This window comes from Mytilus californianus, unplaced genomic scaffold (assembly GCF_021869535.1).
Source record: "Mytilus californianus isolate M0D057914Y unplaced genomic scaffold, xbMytCali1.0.p SCAF_5, whole genome shotgun sequence".
NCBI lineage: Eukaryota > Metazoa > Mollusca > Bivalvia > Mytilida > Mytilidae > Mytilus > Mytilus californianus.
This window is the reverse complement of record NW_026262701.1, coordinates 2969308-2987312: the sequence shown is the minus strand read 5'-3', so window position 1 is coordinate 2987312 and position 18005 is coordinate 2969308. Positions and strand designations below refer to the sequence as shown.

General features: G+C 33.7%; 1 protein-coding gene across 1 annotated transcript; it reads right to left on the bottom strand.

The window, feature by feature from the left end:
• Positions 1–1750: 1750 nt before the first annotated feature.
• Positions 1751–8480, bottom strand: LOC127700975 (probable small nuclear ribonucleoprotein Sm D1). Its single transcript, XM_052204729.1, has 4 exons — positions 8357–8480; positions 4019–4095; positions 3140–3340; positions 1751–2205 (listed from the first exon to the last, which is right to left on the bottom strand). The coding sequence occupies exons 1-4, from the start codon at positions 8368–8370 to the stop codon at positions 2105–2107; spliced, it is 393 nt and encodes a 130-aa protein (XP_052060689.1). The 5' UTR covers positions 8371–8480; the 3' UTR covers positions 1751–2104.
• Positions 8481–18005: the final 9525 nt, after the last annotated feature.

Sequence of the window (18005 nt, the reverse complement as noted above, 5' to 3'; positions counted from 1 at the left end):
CATAAGGTATCTATATACAAAGTATGAAGCATCCAGGTCTTTTACCCTCTGAAATATTAAGCTTTTAGTAGTTAGTTAATGCCGCCGTGGCCGCCACTGCATCACTATCCCTATTTCGAGCTTTCAACGACAAAAGTCATAGGCTTGACAAAAAACCTAACAAGTCCACTGACACTGTTGTCTGAAGTTGTGGAACTATAGCCAAATATGGGTAACTTTTTTTTAACTTTGACCAAGGACGTATAACTAACAATATACGTCCATGCTTTGACCAACGCGAATTTTGAAGAAAAAAAATTTCACTTCCCTATTCATAAAGTTTGAGGTATAACCATTTGTTCTTGGCAGCAGTAGAGTGGATTTCGATCACTTACATTGCCAATTTTTAGATCGCGAAAAAGATATGCAGTTGATATCCGAAATCTGAAATTACAGGGTCAAACACGATCAGAAGAACAGGAAACCCCCCGAAAAAGGATGGAGAGCTATGCTCGATAAGTCACAGTGTTAAATCCAAGGACGTATATTAGAGATATATGTTAGTTATACGTCCTTGGATAAATCAAAGAAATATATGTCTATTGTTAAATTCAATAAAATGTATTTGTCTCATATAATATTGTTTTAATTCTTTGGATAAAGATTATAAACAACCGTCGGTCTGTTTTTATGTGTTGTTTACCAGTGCATGACAAAAGAAATTATATAAATGTTATCGATCTATAAATAAATTTTTCAATGACCCGTATGTAAAATATTTGACCTTTTGTCACGTGATCAAAACCTTGAACTTAAGGCCATTAAATCATTTGTCGTCCAACTATAACAACTTCATTCGACAGGGCCAGTTATGTAATAAAAAGAAATAATATAATGGAAAGGAATGAAAGCATTATTAAAGTGACCAATGCATGACTGCCAAAAGACTGTCGCATGAATGCTACGTTTAAACGACACTGTAACAGGTACGATTCATGTAAACAAAGTATAGTATCACAGCTAACCATTTGTAATAAATCCTTGAAATCTACTTTTCGTCTACTCATTTAAAATTACCGCCAAACAATATTCATGCGCATGTCGTCATTTGGCAATTGTAAACTTGTATATAGAAATTTTTCGGCGATGAAATATTTCATACAATTGTTCTTTAACATTGTTATCAAAAGCGCAAAAGATAAAAATACAATGTAAGGCTTTCCATTGAGCACTATTTCCAATATGCAACATCATTGATTTTGGGTTGTTCAACAATCATTTTTTATTTTAGACATATTTTTTGTATTCCAAAACTAAAAGCATGAAAAAAGTGTCCAATTAGTTATACATGAACTACCAACCTTCTAGATAAGGACAATGGCACCTATTTCAGTATTCCTGGGGGAAAAAGCAAATCTAGAGTGCTAGCATAAGGCAACTTAACTGCCTAAAAGCCCAGCAAAAAGGCATAAATGAAATCATTATATGAGTTTAATTTTGAATGATTACATGTATGCATTTAACAGTGTTTTCTTTTCAAATTTTAATTTTTCTTAACATTTTGTGATCCTGTTGGCTTTTTCCCATGCGATGCATTGATGGTTGCTTGCTCAATGTTATGTCAGTGATACATGTATGCAGAGTGTTTGAAAAATTTGAAAATGTACAATTTACATTTATCTGGACAATTCAAGACAAACATGATCAGTAGAAGCAAGATATATATTAATATTATACACATCTCATTCAAAGGCTTTCAAGAAAAAAACAATTTTGAAATAATTTTTTTTATTTTGTTTTATTTCTGTACAAAAATGACGACTCAGATGAAACATGATGTGACATTAAAATGAGAAGAATGTACATGATTAAAATATGTCCATGTGAAAATGCTTCATTGCTTTTGTACTTATCTTCAACTGTTAACTTCCACCTTGGGAATACTTGAAAGAATTTCACAAAAGAATAGTTTTTTTTCTTCATGTCTATGTTATCAGGAACATTATAACAAAAGAATAAAAGAAAGTTACAACATAATTTCTTGCTGTTGGACACATAACAATATATTTAGATGTAGATTCCCTTTCTACTTTCACTTTGTCTTTGATTTTACACATAAAAAAGTTTATCTTCTTCCTCTTGGTGGCCCTCGTCCACGACCTCTCATTCCACCACCACCACCTCTGCCGCCACGACCACCTCGTCCACCTCTACCTCCTCGGCCACCTGAAATTAAAATATCATTATACAATCCCTGTGACAACATTACAATGTCCAAAAACATATTGTAACAAGGTTCCTGGTTCATAAGAGGTCAGGATTATGCTGTTGTAAATGTGTTTCATGATACAGTTTTGTAAAGTCTGTGTGTATAAAACATCTATTTTCTTTGGTACCTTACTATCAAATGATAATTTTTATTCTCTGAAACGCTTATTTGTCATTTGGTAAATGTAACCGTAGAATTAACTGGATCATAATATTTAATGGATAGCCATAACAAAACACCATGGCAGTTTATTTATTTTAAACCACAAATCTTACATCCACCATAGTATTACTGTTCTATACATTAATGTTTTTGTGATTAAAATTTGATCAATCTTCATTTAACATTCCATTGCCAATGAACAATTTCCTAAACTGACCAATCTGTTAATTTCATAAAAAGAAATTTTCCTAAACGGATCAATTCATGTCTGTCATATTTGTTTTTCGTTAATTGTTTTGTTATAAATTAGGCCGTTAGTTTGCTCAATTGAATTGTTTCATATTTTTCATGTCTGGGCCTTTTATAGCTGACTATACAGTATGGGTTTTTCTCATTGTTGAAGGCCATACGGTTGCCTATAATTGCTTACATCCACTTTATTTGAACTTTGGTGGATAGTTGATACCTCATCTCCTTAATTTTATATAATTATTCATAATTATTCATTTTATATTTCAAAAAAATTCCCAAACCCTATCATTAAATTTATTTCATGAAAAGAAATTATTGCAAGAATTTTCTCTTATGTGTTCTTACAATTATTAACTAATTAATTGTGACTTTTAGAGCTTTTAATTATGTGACTTGCTGTCTATTAACCCTTTAATCTCTAAATTTAAGATAGTGATTGACTAACAAACACCAAATGTAGTTTAGTTGATTACTTACCCCTATCCCTACCACCTCTAAATCCACCACGTCCTTTAGGCGTGTCGTCTATCAGTAACGTATCAAGAGGTAAGCTGTCAGGTAAGATGTAATATCGGATATTGTTACCACGGATACTAAGTGTGTCCAGCTGTACTGGATCTTTGTTTTTCACGGTCATCTTTACAGATTTCAAATGGGTATTCATGCTAACATCAACCCCTACAAATATAATTATCTTTCAATGTTAAATTTAGTTATATAATTGTGCATTGTTTTTTTAAGCCATAAAAGAATGTCTATATATCAATATGCTTCATTAGATGAGACTATTGTTTGTATAATGAACTATGTTTGTTGTTTCATACCCATCAATCATGCCAGCTGAAAAAAAAAAGGTTTATTCTGTACCATTTTTGAGGTTCGATTCAGAAATAAGGGATGGGGTCAAGAGGCTTATTTTATTTAACCCTGTTAAACATAAAATGTTGATTAACTATTTCCTATAATTGTGCATGTATCACCGCAAACATATTTTAAAAGAGGTGTGTTCCAACAAGTTGGTGATAACAAAGTTCTTCAAAATTCTAAATGCCTGACTTCTCAATATTTACTTCCTTCATTTACAAATGCCTCTACAAATCTGTCAGGACTGGTGAAATGCTGTTGTATTGTGATACATTTTGTTGTGGTGATCAGTAAGTTTTCACTTTCCAGTTAACTATACAGCACCTATACTTTGTGACATTGTCATGACAGGATATATCTAAAACAATTCACCAAAATAAAATAAGGTACAGTGGCCCCATGGCAGTTGCAAAGTATCCAAGACAGAGACCTTTTTTAAAAAGTTTTGTAATTAGACAATTTGAGCCACAGGATGACGTAATAACAAAATACCTGTTACTGTTCCATGCACCTGTGTTCCATTCTTCAATTCAATAGTGACTGTCTCGTGGGACAATTTCATCAAAAATCTGAAACAAAATCAAAATTGTCAAGGCTCTTCAATCTCACAAATTCAAGCTCTACTTTATTTCGCAAATTGTAATTAAATGTTTTGCATATTTAGCTTTTCAAATTGTTGGTCTTAACAGTATGTTAACAAGAGACTGTCGAGTGACAGCAACCCGGATTTTCCTGCAGAGGTTGAACCCTGAACTGTTGAGCAAGTATGGACACAAACATTTAAGCTTTAAAGAGCTCTGAATTTGGATTGTGATTGAATATTTAAAAGATTATTAACAGAATCCATATACTTATGTTATCCTTACTGGTTCACAGATGATGCCCCCGCTTGCATAGCATATAGTTATAAAGGGACATAACTGAAGAATGGTAAAAGTGACGCTATCCAAATTTGAACTTGATCTGAGTTTTGTGGTAATAAGCATTGTGTGTATGTCTCATAACATTTGGTTGAGGCTAACTTAAGAATCGAAGAGAACAGAAACTAAAAATTCAGCAATTTTTCTATTTGTAAACACGCATAACTCTAGAACAGTTGTGTATAAGTTTTATAACATTTGGTTGAGACAAACTAAAGTTAGAGAACGGAAACGAAAAATTCAGCAATTTTTATGTTTATAAAGGGACATAACTCAAGAATGGCAAAAGTGTTCTCACCAAATTTCGTACTTAATCTGTATTATGTAGTAATAAGCATTGTGTATAAGTTTCATAACATTTGGTTGAGGCAACCTAAGTTATAAAACTGAAACAAAAAATTTGTACTTGATCTTATTTTTGTGGTAATGAATATGTGTATAGGTTTCATAATGTTTGGTTGGGGCAAACTTAAGCTACAGAATGGAAACTAAAAATTTTGCAATCTTTCAATTTATAAAGGGGCATAACTCAATAATGGTTAAAGTGACACTACCCAAATTCAACTTGATCTGTGTTTTATCAGTGGAAGTCAAAATTAAACATTGCATTGTATAAACATTGATTGATTCAACTATAATCATGGACAAAGGAAGATAACTCCAATTTTAAAAATTACTTGATATTTAGAAGGAAATAAAAATTTTGCAATTTTTCCATTTATAAAGGGGCTTAACTCTAGAACGGTTTAAAGTGACGCCACCAAAATTCTAACTTGATCTGTGTTTTGTGGTAATAAGCATTGTGTATAAGTTTCATAACATTTGGTTGAGGCAAACTTAAGTTAAAGAACGGAAACTAAACATTTTGCAATTTTTCCATTTATAAAGGGGCATAACTCTAGAACAGTTAAAGTGACACCACCAAAATTCAAACTTGATCTGTGTTTTGTGGTAATAAGCATTGTGTATAAGTTTCATAACATTTGGTTGAGGCAAACTGAAGTTAGAGAACGGAAACCAATTTTTGGACGTACGTACATACAGACGGACAAGGGTAAAACTTAATGCCCCCACCGCTACGGCCGGGCATAATTAGTTTATACAGAATAACAAACAAACCTACCAAAAAATTCTTCAAACAATTTACCAAAGAAAAGAAAAAAATCCATAATGTCATTTATCATTAATACAATGTTTTTAAAAATCTTTTAAAAAATGAGTTATTTCCCTTTGAACAGAAATGGAGTAATTAATAAGTATTTCATTCTTATGGAAGGGCCCGATGTACATCCCCAAATCAATAACCGATTTTTCCTTCGAAAATCCGGTTAAAAATGTACCTGATGTCAGCTAATTTTATTCCAGAAGCATGTATACTGCAAACAGAAATCAGTATCAGGTCAAAATATGTAGGTTTCGTGCAGACCCAAAAAAAATTTCATTGCCTAAGCTTGCTAAAAATAACAAAGAAATAGTTCTGTGCCATTTGAGTAGACTATAAATCCTATTTCACTGGCTGATTGTCAAGTTTGTTTTTAAAAGTTAAATTTATCAAAATCTATTGAGAGTTGTAATAACATTGGAAATTGTAAAGTCACTCATGTGAGAATATGTTAATCTAGATCAGGCTTCAGGAAAACATGCTTTTTCTGCACTGGATCAACAACAACAAAAAATAAAAGGAACAACTTAACACTCTTTTTTTACAGAGGGGGGGGGGGGGGTACCTACTATGTAATGAGTGGTAGGGATGAGCCGCTGGAATAGGTCACTATTTCATGCTCCATGATATATGAAAAGGGTGAGAAATTCAGATTAAATATATCAATAGGTTGATATTATCACTTGCTTGATTATATCATAAGTTTCTGAAACTAATCAGATGTCAGTATTTATTTTTGATGCGGTTGAACCACAGTCTTAAATGCATCAGCTATTTGTCAAACCAATTAATCTCTATTTATTCTAATGTGGTATTTCCACTGATGCTAGTTATAGATGCTGTATATATCATTTTGACATTTGCACCTATAATTAACATTCAAAGGTTTGTATAGAATATATATATATAATATATTTTTATTTCCCAAATTACAGGGCCCATAAAGGGCATAAAATCAGATACAATTGATTTACATAATTGGTAACAACAACAATAATAGTCACTTGTAAATATATATTTAGTACATTAGCATTAGTCAGAATCAGAGCCAAAAACCACATGTATACATGAAACATGATAACAATTATTAAAAGAAATTCCATAGTGTCAGTGTCCTTTAAGAGGGAAAGGCAATGTAACTTTTTATCAGTTTTTCGTTTATATAAAACTCAGTGAAAGTGTTACTCTCTGGGGTGTTACTACATTTATCTGACCAAACATATTTTATTGTCTATTGAAATTGAAATTTCTTCATAATGAAAGATATAAAAGGGGCAAATAGAGGAGAGTGTTTAAGATTTGACGAATTTATTGGAAAAGCAAGGTGTGATTATTGCGACTGCGTTTCTTCTAATAAGTTGGGCTCGTCAGGAAAAGTGGGGTATTCCCTGTTTTCAGAGACCACCCCAGTTTTCTGGTGTTAAAAAACCCCAGTTTACAGGGACTTCCTTTTTCTATTTCAATTTATGGCATGAAATCTACAAAAGTGCATGTTTTAACTGTATCAGTAGTATTTGTAAATACTTAAAGTATTTCAGGAACAACAAAACATGAATAAGTGAAGCCTTGTTTTTTCTAGAACTATAACACATACAAATCTTTTGTTTAGGAATCAGTTGATCAAGCTGCATGCTCCAGGTGTAACTGATCATAACTGAATTATGTTCACTTCTATTGAAAATTTCTATTCATTGAATTTAAATGCCTAAGTGATTAACTTATCTTTTTGTCTTCTCTGAATTGATGATCAAGGTATGAATTGGTGAACAAAGGAATTGTTTTGTTGCGAGTTGAGCATCAAATAAGACTTGAAATTAGCTTGATTTTTTAACTTGCAAAAAGACTTGCTATCATATAACATTGTTATAACATGTAGAAGGTGCGCTTTTGTAGATTTCATACCATAAATTGACAAGGAAAAAAGAAGTCCCTGTTTACTGGGTTTTTTTAACACCAGAAAACTGGGGTGTTCCCTGAAAACAGGGAATACCCCCCTTTTCCTGACTTGAGCCCAACCTGTCTAAACATGAACGTGATGATGAGCAGGACCAAAAAAAATCTCTATACTAATGTACCAGAAGATGAAAAATATCCAAATATATCTATAGGTCTGTTTTTTGTCAATTGATATATGACAAGGTATATATTTTTGATAAACAGAATATATGAAAAGGGTGGGGTACTTGATGCCTCAGCTGCTCATCCCTACCAAATTTATAAATTTATTTTTAAAGATGTAATGAATGATAAAATCCAACCCCCAAAATAATTATAAATAGAAAGATGATTTATACATTTTTAGAATTATTTATATATATATATATATTATATCAAATATTATTGGATGCCGAATTGACTTAAAATATGTGCCGAACTGACTAGATGTCGATTTCACCAGGTGCCGATTTGACTTGTATCCCAGATAGGATGTAAAAATTATTCACATCTTAAGACAGGTTAGAAAATGTACAAATACTATGAACTCGAGAGGTTTAAACAGTGCATCTAATGAGAAGGCCTTCAGTCACGAAATTACCGCGTTCCGTTAAACCAGAAACAATCATACAGAGGGGATGAATTCCAAATAAATTGTTTAATACATTTTGTTTTAAGCCTTAGCGTGGGGCACTCGTCCGTTTCATTAAGAGTTTTCTTATAGAATGTTTGCAACAATCAAAAAAATAATGATATCATTGCATCGATCCTTCATTCAACTACATATCTGACAATTATGGGAATTGCTATTACCTCACAAGCTTCATGATTACATGGATTTGTATACCATGTACAGGAAAAAATATTATTAATGGCGGCAACCGGCACGTCTTGTTTACGAATGATCTAGAGGCTTAGCTGCGTTCCTATTTTGGTCGTTACATAAAACATATCAACGACCTGCTGAAAGTTTATAGCGACTGGTACCATATATTTTTATCTTCCTGTTACCCTTCTGTAGGCAAACTATTAGCTTTTAAAAAAAGCCGACATAAGTTGGATTGATTTGAATTCTATTAAAAAAAACCGAGGATTATACCGTTATATAAAAAAGCAAATTGGGAGAATATGAAACTAGATACGAATAATTTACACCATGATATCACCCTAACGAATGAACAAAAGGCAGGAGTAAATACATTATGGACACACTTCCAAACCAAACTTGAAGAGAGCATAGGAAACAATGTACCGAAAAAGACCGCTAGGAAAAAGGATGGTAGTCCCTGGAGTCACATCTGACATCAAGCGTCTCATACGAAAAAGAGACAGATGATTCAAAAGAATGAAAAAATCTGGTAATGGAGGAGATAGAGACAAATTTATAGAACTTAAGCGTCGTACACAGAGAGAAATTAGGAAAGCTTACTGGAATTACATCGACAGTATAGTTTCACCACCAGACCTAATTAAACCTCAAGAAAGACCAAACTGTATGAAAAGGTTCTGGACCTTTATAAAACACAAAAGGTCAGATGGGAGTAAAATACCACCTCTAAAATCAAATGGAACTTTACATTTAGAGCCAACAGAAAAAGCAGACATACTCAATGGCCAATTTCAGAAAGCCTTTTCAGACAAAACTACCACAACAGAGAAAGAATTTCAAGAACAGTGTAACATGTCCGGAAACTTTGAACAAATCTTGGACATCAATATAACAGAAAATGGTGTGTACAAACTACTAAAAAACCTAAATCCAAATAAGGCAGCTGGGCAAGACAATATAACACCAAGAGTCTTAAAGGAACTTGCATTACATATAGCACCAATCCTGACAACAAAATTCCGCTGCTCATATCAGACAAGCGAAGTACCTAGTATTTGGAAATCTGCAAACGTCTGTCCAGTGTATAAGAAAGGGAAGAAATACGATCCGATAAATTATAGGCCGGTCTCTCTCACTTGCATAGCATGTAAACTAATGGAGCACATCATAACTAGCCATATCATGTCTCATGCAGATACTCACAAAATCATGTATCCACTTCAACATGGGTTTCAAAGGGGATTATCATGCGAATCACAACTGATTGAATTTATTGATGATGTAACTAAAAACTTAGATCGGGGAAACAAACTGATTGTCTCATAATGGACTTCTCAAAGGCATTTGATAAGGTTAGTCATAGCCTTCTCATCCATAAACTGAAGCATTATGGGATAACCGGTAAAACAAATGAGTGGATAAACAACTTCCTCAGTGATAGAATAGTCAGTAGTAGTAGAGGGTGAAACATCGACCTCCATACCTGTAGAGTCCGGCGTACCACAAGGGTCCGTCCTGGGACCTAGCCTATTTTTGTTTTATATAAACGATATTCCCCAGGGGATTCAATCAACCATACGACTGTTTGCTGGTGACACTATTGCTTATCTCACAATCTCATCCAATGCAGATGCCGCAAACTTACAAAAAGACCTTGACCAACTGGCTGTATGGGAAACAACATGGCTTATGAAGTTCCATCCAGACAAATGTAATGTACTCACCATCTCCAAGAAGCGAACTCCATCAAAGTACAATTACACACTACATGGCCATAACCTCGAACATGTAACATCAGCTAAATACCTGGGATGCACTATTTCATCAGATCTTAAATGGGGGAAACACATAAGCTCCATCTGCTCCAAAGCCAACAACACCATTAGCTTCTTAAAAAGGAATGTTAACATCTCAAACAAGTCAATTAAAGAAAAAGCATACATGTCCCTCGTCAGGCCTACTTTAGAATATGCTAGTGCAGTATGGGACCCATACCAACAAAACGACATCCACAGATTGGACATGGTGCAAAGACGGGCAGCAAGGTATATGTTACTAACAGATATCACAACACCTCATCTGTTAGTAGCATGCTTGAACATCTTGAATGGTCTACCCTACAAAAACGAAGAAAACATAGCCGCTTAATAATGATGTATAAGCTACAAAACAACTTTGTCAAAATCGATACATCCAGTAAGCTAATACCGAATGAACGCCCTTCCAGAAATAACAATGAAAAGGCACTCAGAATACCATCGTGTAAAACAACTGTACGGTTTCCAAGGAGTCGTTCTATCCTAGAACAATCAGAGAGTGGAACACCTTGCCCAACTCTACTGTCCCCGCCCTGAGTCCTGAATCCTTCAAGGCTCAGCTCCGTCATTAGATTTAAATGCCATGTTTTAATTGCACCTGTATATATATTAAATTGCACCCATTCTCTTTTTGTTTATTAAATTTCAAAAATATTTCATGCGCTCACTCCAAAATGTGGCAGAATAGTCAACCAGTTGACGGTGGCCGCTTACCAGAAGAAGAAGAAGATTTGTTTCAGTGATTTACTCTTACCATTGCAAGATAAGATAGATAAGATAAGATAAGAATTTTTTAGTTTAAAATCCAAACAATAGGAAGTGTTACTAAATAAACAAACCAATACAAAACCAAAACAAAACAAACAAACAGACAGACAGACAGACAGACAGACAGACAGATAGGCAGACAGGCATATTGATGACAAAACGATAGACATTAAACAATTCAAACATGTAGCATTGAAAAAAATAAAGATTATTTTAAAATATTAAGTATAATACTATTTTTGACAGCATGCCTCCTCTATAAAATTATAAATTCAAATATTATGATTATATATAACATTATAAGTTAAGCCACCAATCACACACAGTTCATATATTGACATTATAATTGTTTCTCTCATTATACATTTCACTTATATTGTTAACATGTGCAATGATAAGTAAAATATCACATTCTTCACAAGAAAATATAAAATCAAATTTGTTTTCTTTACTCATTGCAATGATTGATACAAATATCTACCAAAGCAATCCTTACTCACACAGTAAAGGGGTAGAGTGGGGTTTATGATTTATCTGGGACAAAATATATTGACTATATATAATTATATAGTCCCAAGATTTATCTATTGACTATTTTCAGAGACATATATATTTACCCGAGACATATGACATTAATTATAGTCTCAGTTCGTGAAATGTGATTCCTAATTAAGTTATGGAATGAGCTGTCAAACCATTTCAGACTAGTGGAGAAAAAATTGAAACAGTTTACAAAATAAATTTTACGAATGGGAACTGAAAAAAAGAAGAAAGAAAAAAGAATAAAGAAAGAGAAAAAAGAAAACAGAAAAATAGGAAACAAATAGACGGAAAAATAGACAAAAAGAGATAAAATAATGGGGTGCTTCAATATGATGAATAGTATGCCTGAAATAATTCAAGAATTCCCACCCTTGTAGTATTTCGTGTTTAAGTTTATGTGTAGTATTCATGTTTGTATGTGTGTGTATATTGTCCTTGTTTTATGTATATTGTTTTGTCTTAAATGTACTATATTATTTAATGTAGTCGATTTAAAAGCTCACCAGAGCTCGTGTTTTTTTTTTTTAATTCTTCACATCGACCCAGTTTAAATAAATAAAACCTTTGACTTTGACTGACTGCGACATGGATTGTACATGGCTTGATGCTACCAGAGACATACAATACAAGTATTACATGTCTCTGATGCTACATGCTGGTCGGGAACACAAAAAAAGCAAAATATTTTCCAAAAACTTGAGTATCATGTACATTTCAATAAAATTGTCTTTATATTTTGGAGTGATGTTTGGAGGAAGCTCTTGAAGGCAGCCATACATCTCAAAATTCTTCAGCTACTTAATCTTTCCGCAGTCTTGTGTTGAATTTATCAATTAAATGCAATTTGGACGGGTCTTTACTGAGTTTGGTCATAAACTGTGATTCATAACAGTACAAAAACAAGTCTGCTATTAAGGGGTGCAATTGGTGCCCATAGGAATACCTTAAACCTGCCGATAAACTTTATTGCCGAAACAGACATAAATATTATCCAGGAGAAAATTAACAGCTTCAATCATCTCATCACACCTCCAGTAAGTATTTCTAGCATATTTACCGTTCTCTTTAGAGAAGAAGGCTTTAACTGAGTTGCAGCAAATATATTTGCATTCAGATTTACCAAACGACCATTCAATTAGATAGGAAAACTTTGTTTTGGTAAGATTGTGTGAAAGTGTAGTGTAAAGAGTTGAAACGTCAAAACTGTCAACAGAATCAAAAGGCCCATCAAAAGCACGTAATTTATCTAAAAAAACAAAGAATGTTTTACACTCCAAAAATAGTTAATTCCACTATTTTCATATGTTTTATTACAAAAGTTAATGATAAGTTCTTTGAGAGTAGTTAAGGAACTAGTTAAAAGCACTGAACGATTAGTTATAGAACACTTACGTAGAGGCCGAGATGAAACTTTTTTTTACTAGTTTTTTGTGTAGTTTAGGTAACCAATACATAGTAGGGACCTTCACCAGAAATGTTCAGACGAGGCCTTAAGCTGTGATGTGGTTATATATGATATGATTGTTTACTATATAACTCTCTGTGGAGCGCACGGACTTGAATGTATCTAAGAATTTAAAGTTTCATTCTTAAGAACGTACGTGTAGTATTTACGGCATACCACTACCACATTGTTGGCTGCTTTGTCGGCCGGTACAAACACAAACCGCTTTGCGAGTACTTATTCTAGAAATAGGCGTATTATGTACTCTTTTTTTTTATTTCTTAATTATTTCAAAATTTGATATTCGAATATCAACAACATTCATACATTTATTTAAATAAGAATCAAGAGATTTTTTATCAGATTTTTCGAGTTTACACCAATTTTTACAATACGATGAAAGAGCGTCTTTTGTGACCTGACGACACTGTTTCCAATCTATTTTAGATCGATGAAGGACGATATTTCAATTGGTCCTTTTTTCACAAAGAACAGCCTATGGTGGCAAAAAGCTGTAATTATACGCGAATATTCATAAAGAGTGCTCAAGAACGAGATTGTGTCACACTCCTTGAAAATATCATGTAATTTAATAATTGGTATTTGACCCAGTTTACATAATAATTGATGCCTACCATTGTTTTTAAGTATAGATAAGAAATCATCAAGTGTATAATTTATACGATGTTTAGTTCGTTGACTTTTAATTAGTATATCTACTTCTTGTCGGACTATTCAGTAATAACTGTTGCTCTTTTCTCCTCTCCTTAAATGTAGACCATACATGACACTAAATCATGGATGAGACGCAACACGTTGTTCATCCAGGACAATCTATAGCTGCCTTGCACTGTACTCTTTCGGATTTCGTTTATGTTCTTTTCGTTACCTGCAAGGTCTCACGCATCAAATCCTCACTCATGCAGAACAATAAACGAAAAGGTAATACGATAATAGAAGAGAAAGGATATGGGGTATCCATCCATGACACAAAATCAGTATGTGCACAGCAAAAAATCACAAAAAGCAAAGGAACAGCATTTTGATTGCCGTTCTTCATCTCAAAGTCACCGTGAGTGAGGCCTTCAACAGGGAGCAAAAAAAATTCTCACCTTACTGCAAGTTTAAGACGGCCCCTAGCACAAGTTTGAGCGAAATGATACTTAGCAATAGACTCCTAATAATTTGGGATTTTGCCGACTTAACTATTTAAATTTGAATGTTTCTCTATAATAAAGATACGAAGGATATGCATCCATGACACAAAATCAGTACATGCACAGCAAAAAACACTCCGACAAAGGAACTATGTATACTGTATTCCTTTGTGACCTTCAAGACCTCACATTTATCGGGGTTAAACTGCATGAACCATGTTGAATCCAAATGCTACATGGTATATATGGTCATAGGAAAAGCAAAGAACGAGAGGAGCTTAGACCAGTGCTCTAACTTCCATCTCAGAAGTTCACGGTTATTTCACTGTCTAGCTCTTCCTCCTTTGCATAGTAAACAATGAAATTAATGACCATATTTTTAAAATATAAAAAAAAATCGGGAAAGCGGGGGGGGGGGGGAGGGGGAGGGGGGGGGGGGCTTTACCCTAACACTAGCCAAACTTGTAAACCTAACCCTTAAATAAAAATGGATCCCTATACTTGAAACAAATGAATACCCTAGGAGAGATACAAAAAGAAAATAACGTGGTCTATAAATGAAGATGCGATATTGATAAATTGGTGGCCATATGAAACTTGTTTTCATCGTGTCATAACAAGTATTCTAAATAATTGTCACTGGATTTTTAGTTGTTTCATTTCCTCCACTTTTTAAAGGTATATCTCCATGAATTGAGCATGCTTAAAACATTTATCTCTGGACATTACGCAATTAACAGCCCATCTATTCATCGATCATTTTCATAGTGTTGGGAAACGCAGAATACCTTCACAATACGTTTTAAAAAAAACGTTTACTTCTTTTGCCTCTTCTAAAACTTCACGTCCTATTGGTTTTGAAAGCAGGCAGCATGGTTTACATCTAACAAGATTTTGCATCTATCACCTCAAGAATGTTCGCATGTGGGAAGGGGGACCTCAATTACACATAAATCGCTCTCTGGTTTTTAAACCTTGATGAAAGTATCACGACAACAATTCATTTACATGTACATCTATCATTAAATCAAATCCAAATAAAAAATCCGATCCATGAGTTCATTTCCTGAAAATAAGAGACGTTTTGTCATAGAAAGCGCCACTATTTGATTGACATATTTGATTCATGAATGAAAAGTACAGTTAAGTTTAACCTTTGACATGTGTCATCGCCCATTTATGTTACAAATCATATATAGCCACGCCTTACTCATTAACATATTTAATCCACTCAAAGCTACACTTTTCGTGAATTAAACACGTTAATTCGCAAAAGGTGTGCTATATATATAACTTAACCGGAGTTCTGTTTTACATGTTTAGTCAAAATGAGTAGATGTGGTATTCAATGTAATGGGTAGATGTGGTGATTCAATGTAATGGGTATATGTAGTGATTCAATGGGTAGTTGTGGTGATTCAATTGGTAGATGGTGTGATTCAATGGGTAGAAGTGGTGATTCGGTGTATTATTTTTCTTGTTCTAGTTGATATAAAATAAGTTTTTTGTTGTTTTAACTGAAATTCAGAGATTGTATGTGGTGATTCAATGTGTAGTTGTGGTGATTCAATTGGACGATGGTGAGATTCAATGGGTAGAAGTGGTGATTCGGTGTATAATTTTTCTTGTTCTAGTTGATATAAAATAAGTTTTTTGTTGTTTTAACTGAAATTCAGAGATTGTATGTGGTGATTCAATGGGTAGTTGTGGTGATTCAATTGGTAGATGGTGTGATTCAATGGGTAGAAGTGGTGATTCGGTGTATTATTTTTCTTGTTCTAGTTAATATAAAATAAGTTTTTTGTTGTTTTAACTGAAATTCAGAGATTTTATGTTTTTCGTTTTCAATCAATGCAAAGGAATAACCAAACTTCGCCCTTAAATTGTCAACAACCTGTTAAGATATAATCTATTACAACCTGTTAAGATATAATCTATTACAACCTGTTAAGAGGTAATCTATTACAACTGTATGGATATAATCTATTACAACCTGTTAAGATATAATCTATTACAACCTGTTAAGATATAATCTATTACAAAAAACTTGTATATATTAGAGTGTTTTAAGTTAAATGACAAAAAATCATTATACCGGTAATTACCTTTCTGTTTTCGTTTAATCTAAAATACTAACAGAGACAATAATGATACATCATGTGCTGGGCGTCTTTCTCGGACGAACGGTCCATCGTGTACTTCTGTCATCAAGAGATCATGTGCTGGGCGTCTTTCTCGGACGAACGGTCCATCGTGTACTTCTGTCATCAAGAGATCATGTGCTGGGCGTCTTTCTCGGACGAACGGTCCATCGTGTACTTCTGTCATCAAGAGATCATGTGCTGGGCGTCTTTCTCGGACGAACGGTCCATCGTGTACTTCTGTCATCAAGAGATCATGTGCTCGGCGTCTTTCTCGGACGAACGGTCCATCGTGTACTTCTGTCATCAAGAGATCATGTGCTCGGCGTCTTTCTCGGACGAACGGTCCATCGTGTACTTCTGTCATCAAGAGATCATGTGCTGGGCGTCTTTCTCGGACGAACGGTCCATCGTGTACTTTACTATAGTGTCATCAAGAGATCATGTGCTGGGCGTCTTTTTCGGACGAACGGTCCATCGTGTACTTCTGTCATCAAGAGTTACCTCAGTATCTCGTAAAATTCAATTATCCCACTCGTAACCGCTTCAATTTTAGTCCTGAAAATTGCACAAACTATCTATATATGGACTATTTGTTTTAAGTATTGTTAGTTTAAAGTCATCCTAATTAAAACCTTGAAAAGTGAATAAATAGACATTATATGTTCAAAGCCCTAAATAAACGGTTTAAAGATAGTAAAATTTATTTATCATGAGTTATTTCGATAATATTTATTCCACTAGCATATTTCATTCGAGAAATTAAGAAATAAAATACTGAAAAATGCAAAAATTCCATCCTTGTACCGTCTGTAACTGTACGTCGTAGTAACCAATACTACGGGGCTATAATACAACGGGGTGAAGGCACCATCGATTTATTGACAATTTACGAGGGCAGATTTAGAGCTGCTTGTTTGTACTCGTCGGTTCTTAATGGTTTTGTCTGAATAAAATATAATTTATATATTAGAAACAAATATGTCTCTGGTACTACTCAGGAACATATATATTCATATACTGTTCCCAGTACTACTGTAAAGTGTTTTATTATCCCTTGTCGATATTATTCCTCGACCCCGGCTTCAACACAATTTTGTAAAATCATAATTAAGTATCTGTTGTATCAGCGGTGGTGGCGGTACTAACAGGCCTTGCATGGATTATGAAAGAGACATGTAAAATGCCCTTACCCAGTAATACCTGAGACTACTATGTGTTATATAGTAGTCCCAGGTAATACCGATTATTGGAATGTCAGTTAAAGCCCACTAAGTCTTGCTCATGCATTCTGTACTCTTTCCATTCAAGCACCTGTGTTCACAACCTTGTTTCATAAACTTTCCTTTGTTCAGCTTTACATTTTTCTCAAAAATGGTTTGAGGTAAATGTCTTTTTCTTAAGAAACCAATTGTGTAAAAGTTATCCTTTCAGGTCCTCTAGGGCCCAAAGTCACGTGTACAATTTAGCACACGTGGTATTATTTTTGTGTACATATCCGGGAACTTTCTACGCTTTCACATAAATTATGCAAATTAGTAAATATGTGGATCTCTGAATACAAAACGAATAATGCAATATAAATACTTTTAAAAGCTGTGACCACGAAATTGGTGCATTATTTTTCCAGTTAATTTTCACAGAAATATATATGTTGTAATTTTTGTGGCAAAATAATCAAGAAAATATTCAATAAACAATAATTTATATGATTTCGTTTTTTCAAATAATTTTAAATATGCAATAACCTTTGTCAGTTTTCA

Coding starts and splice junctions, on each gene's coding strand:
- LOC127700975 (XM_052204729.1), bottom strand. Junction 3,341..4,018: donor GGTGCATGGAACAGTAACAG/GTATTTTGTTAT, acceptor TTATATTTGTAG/GGGTTGATGTTAGCATGAAT. Junction 2,206..3,139: donor TAGAGGTGGTAGGGATAGGG/GTAAGTAATCAA, acceptor TTTTAATTTCAG/GTGGCCGAGGAGGTAGAGGT.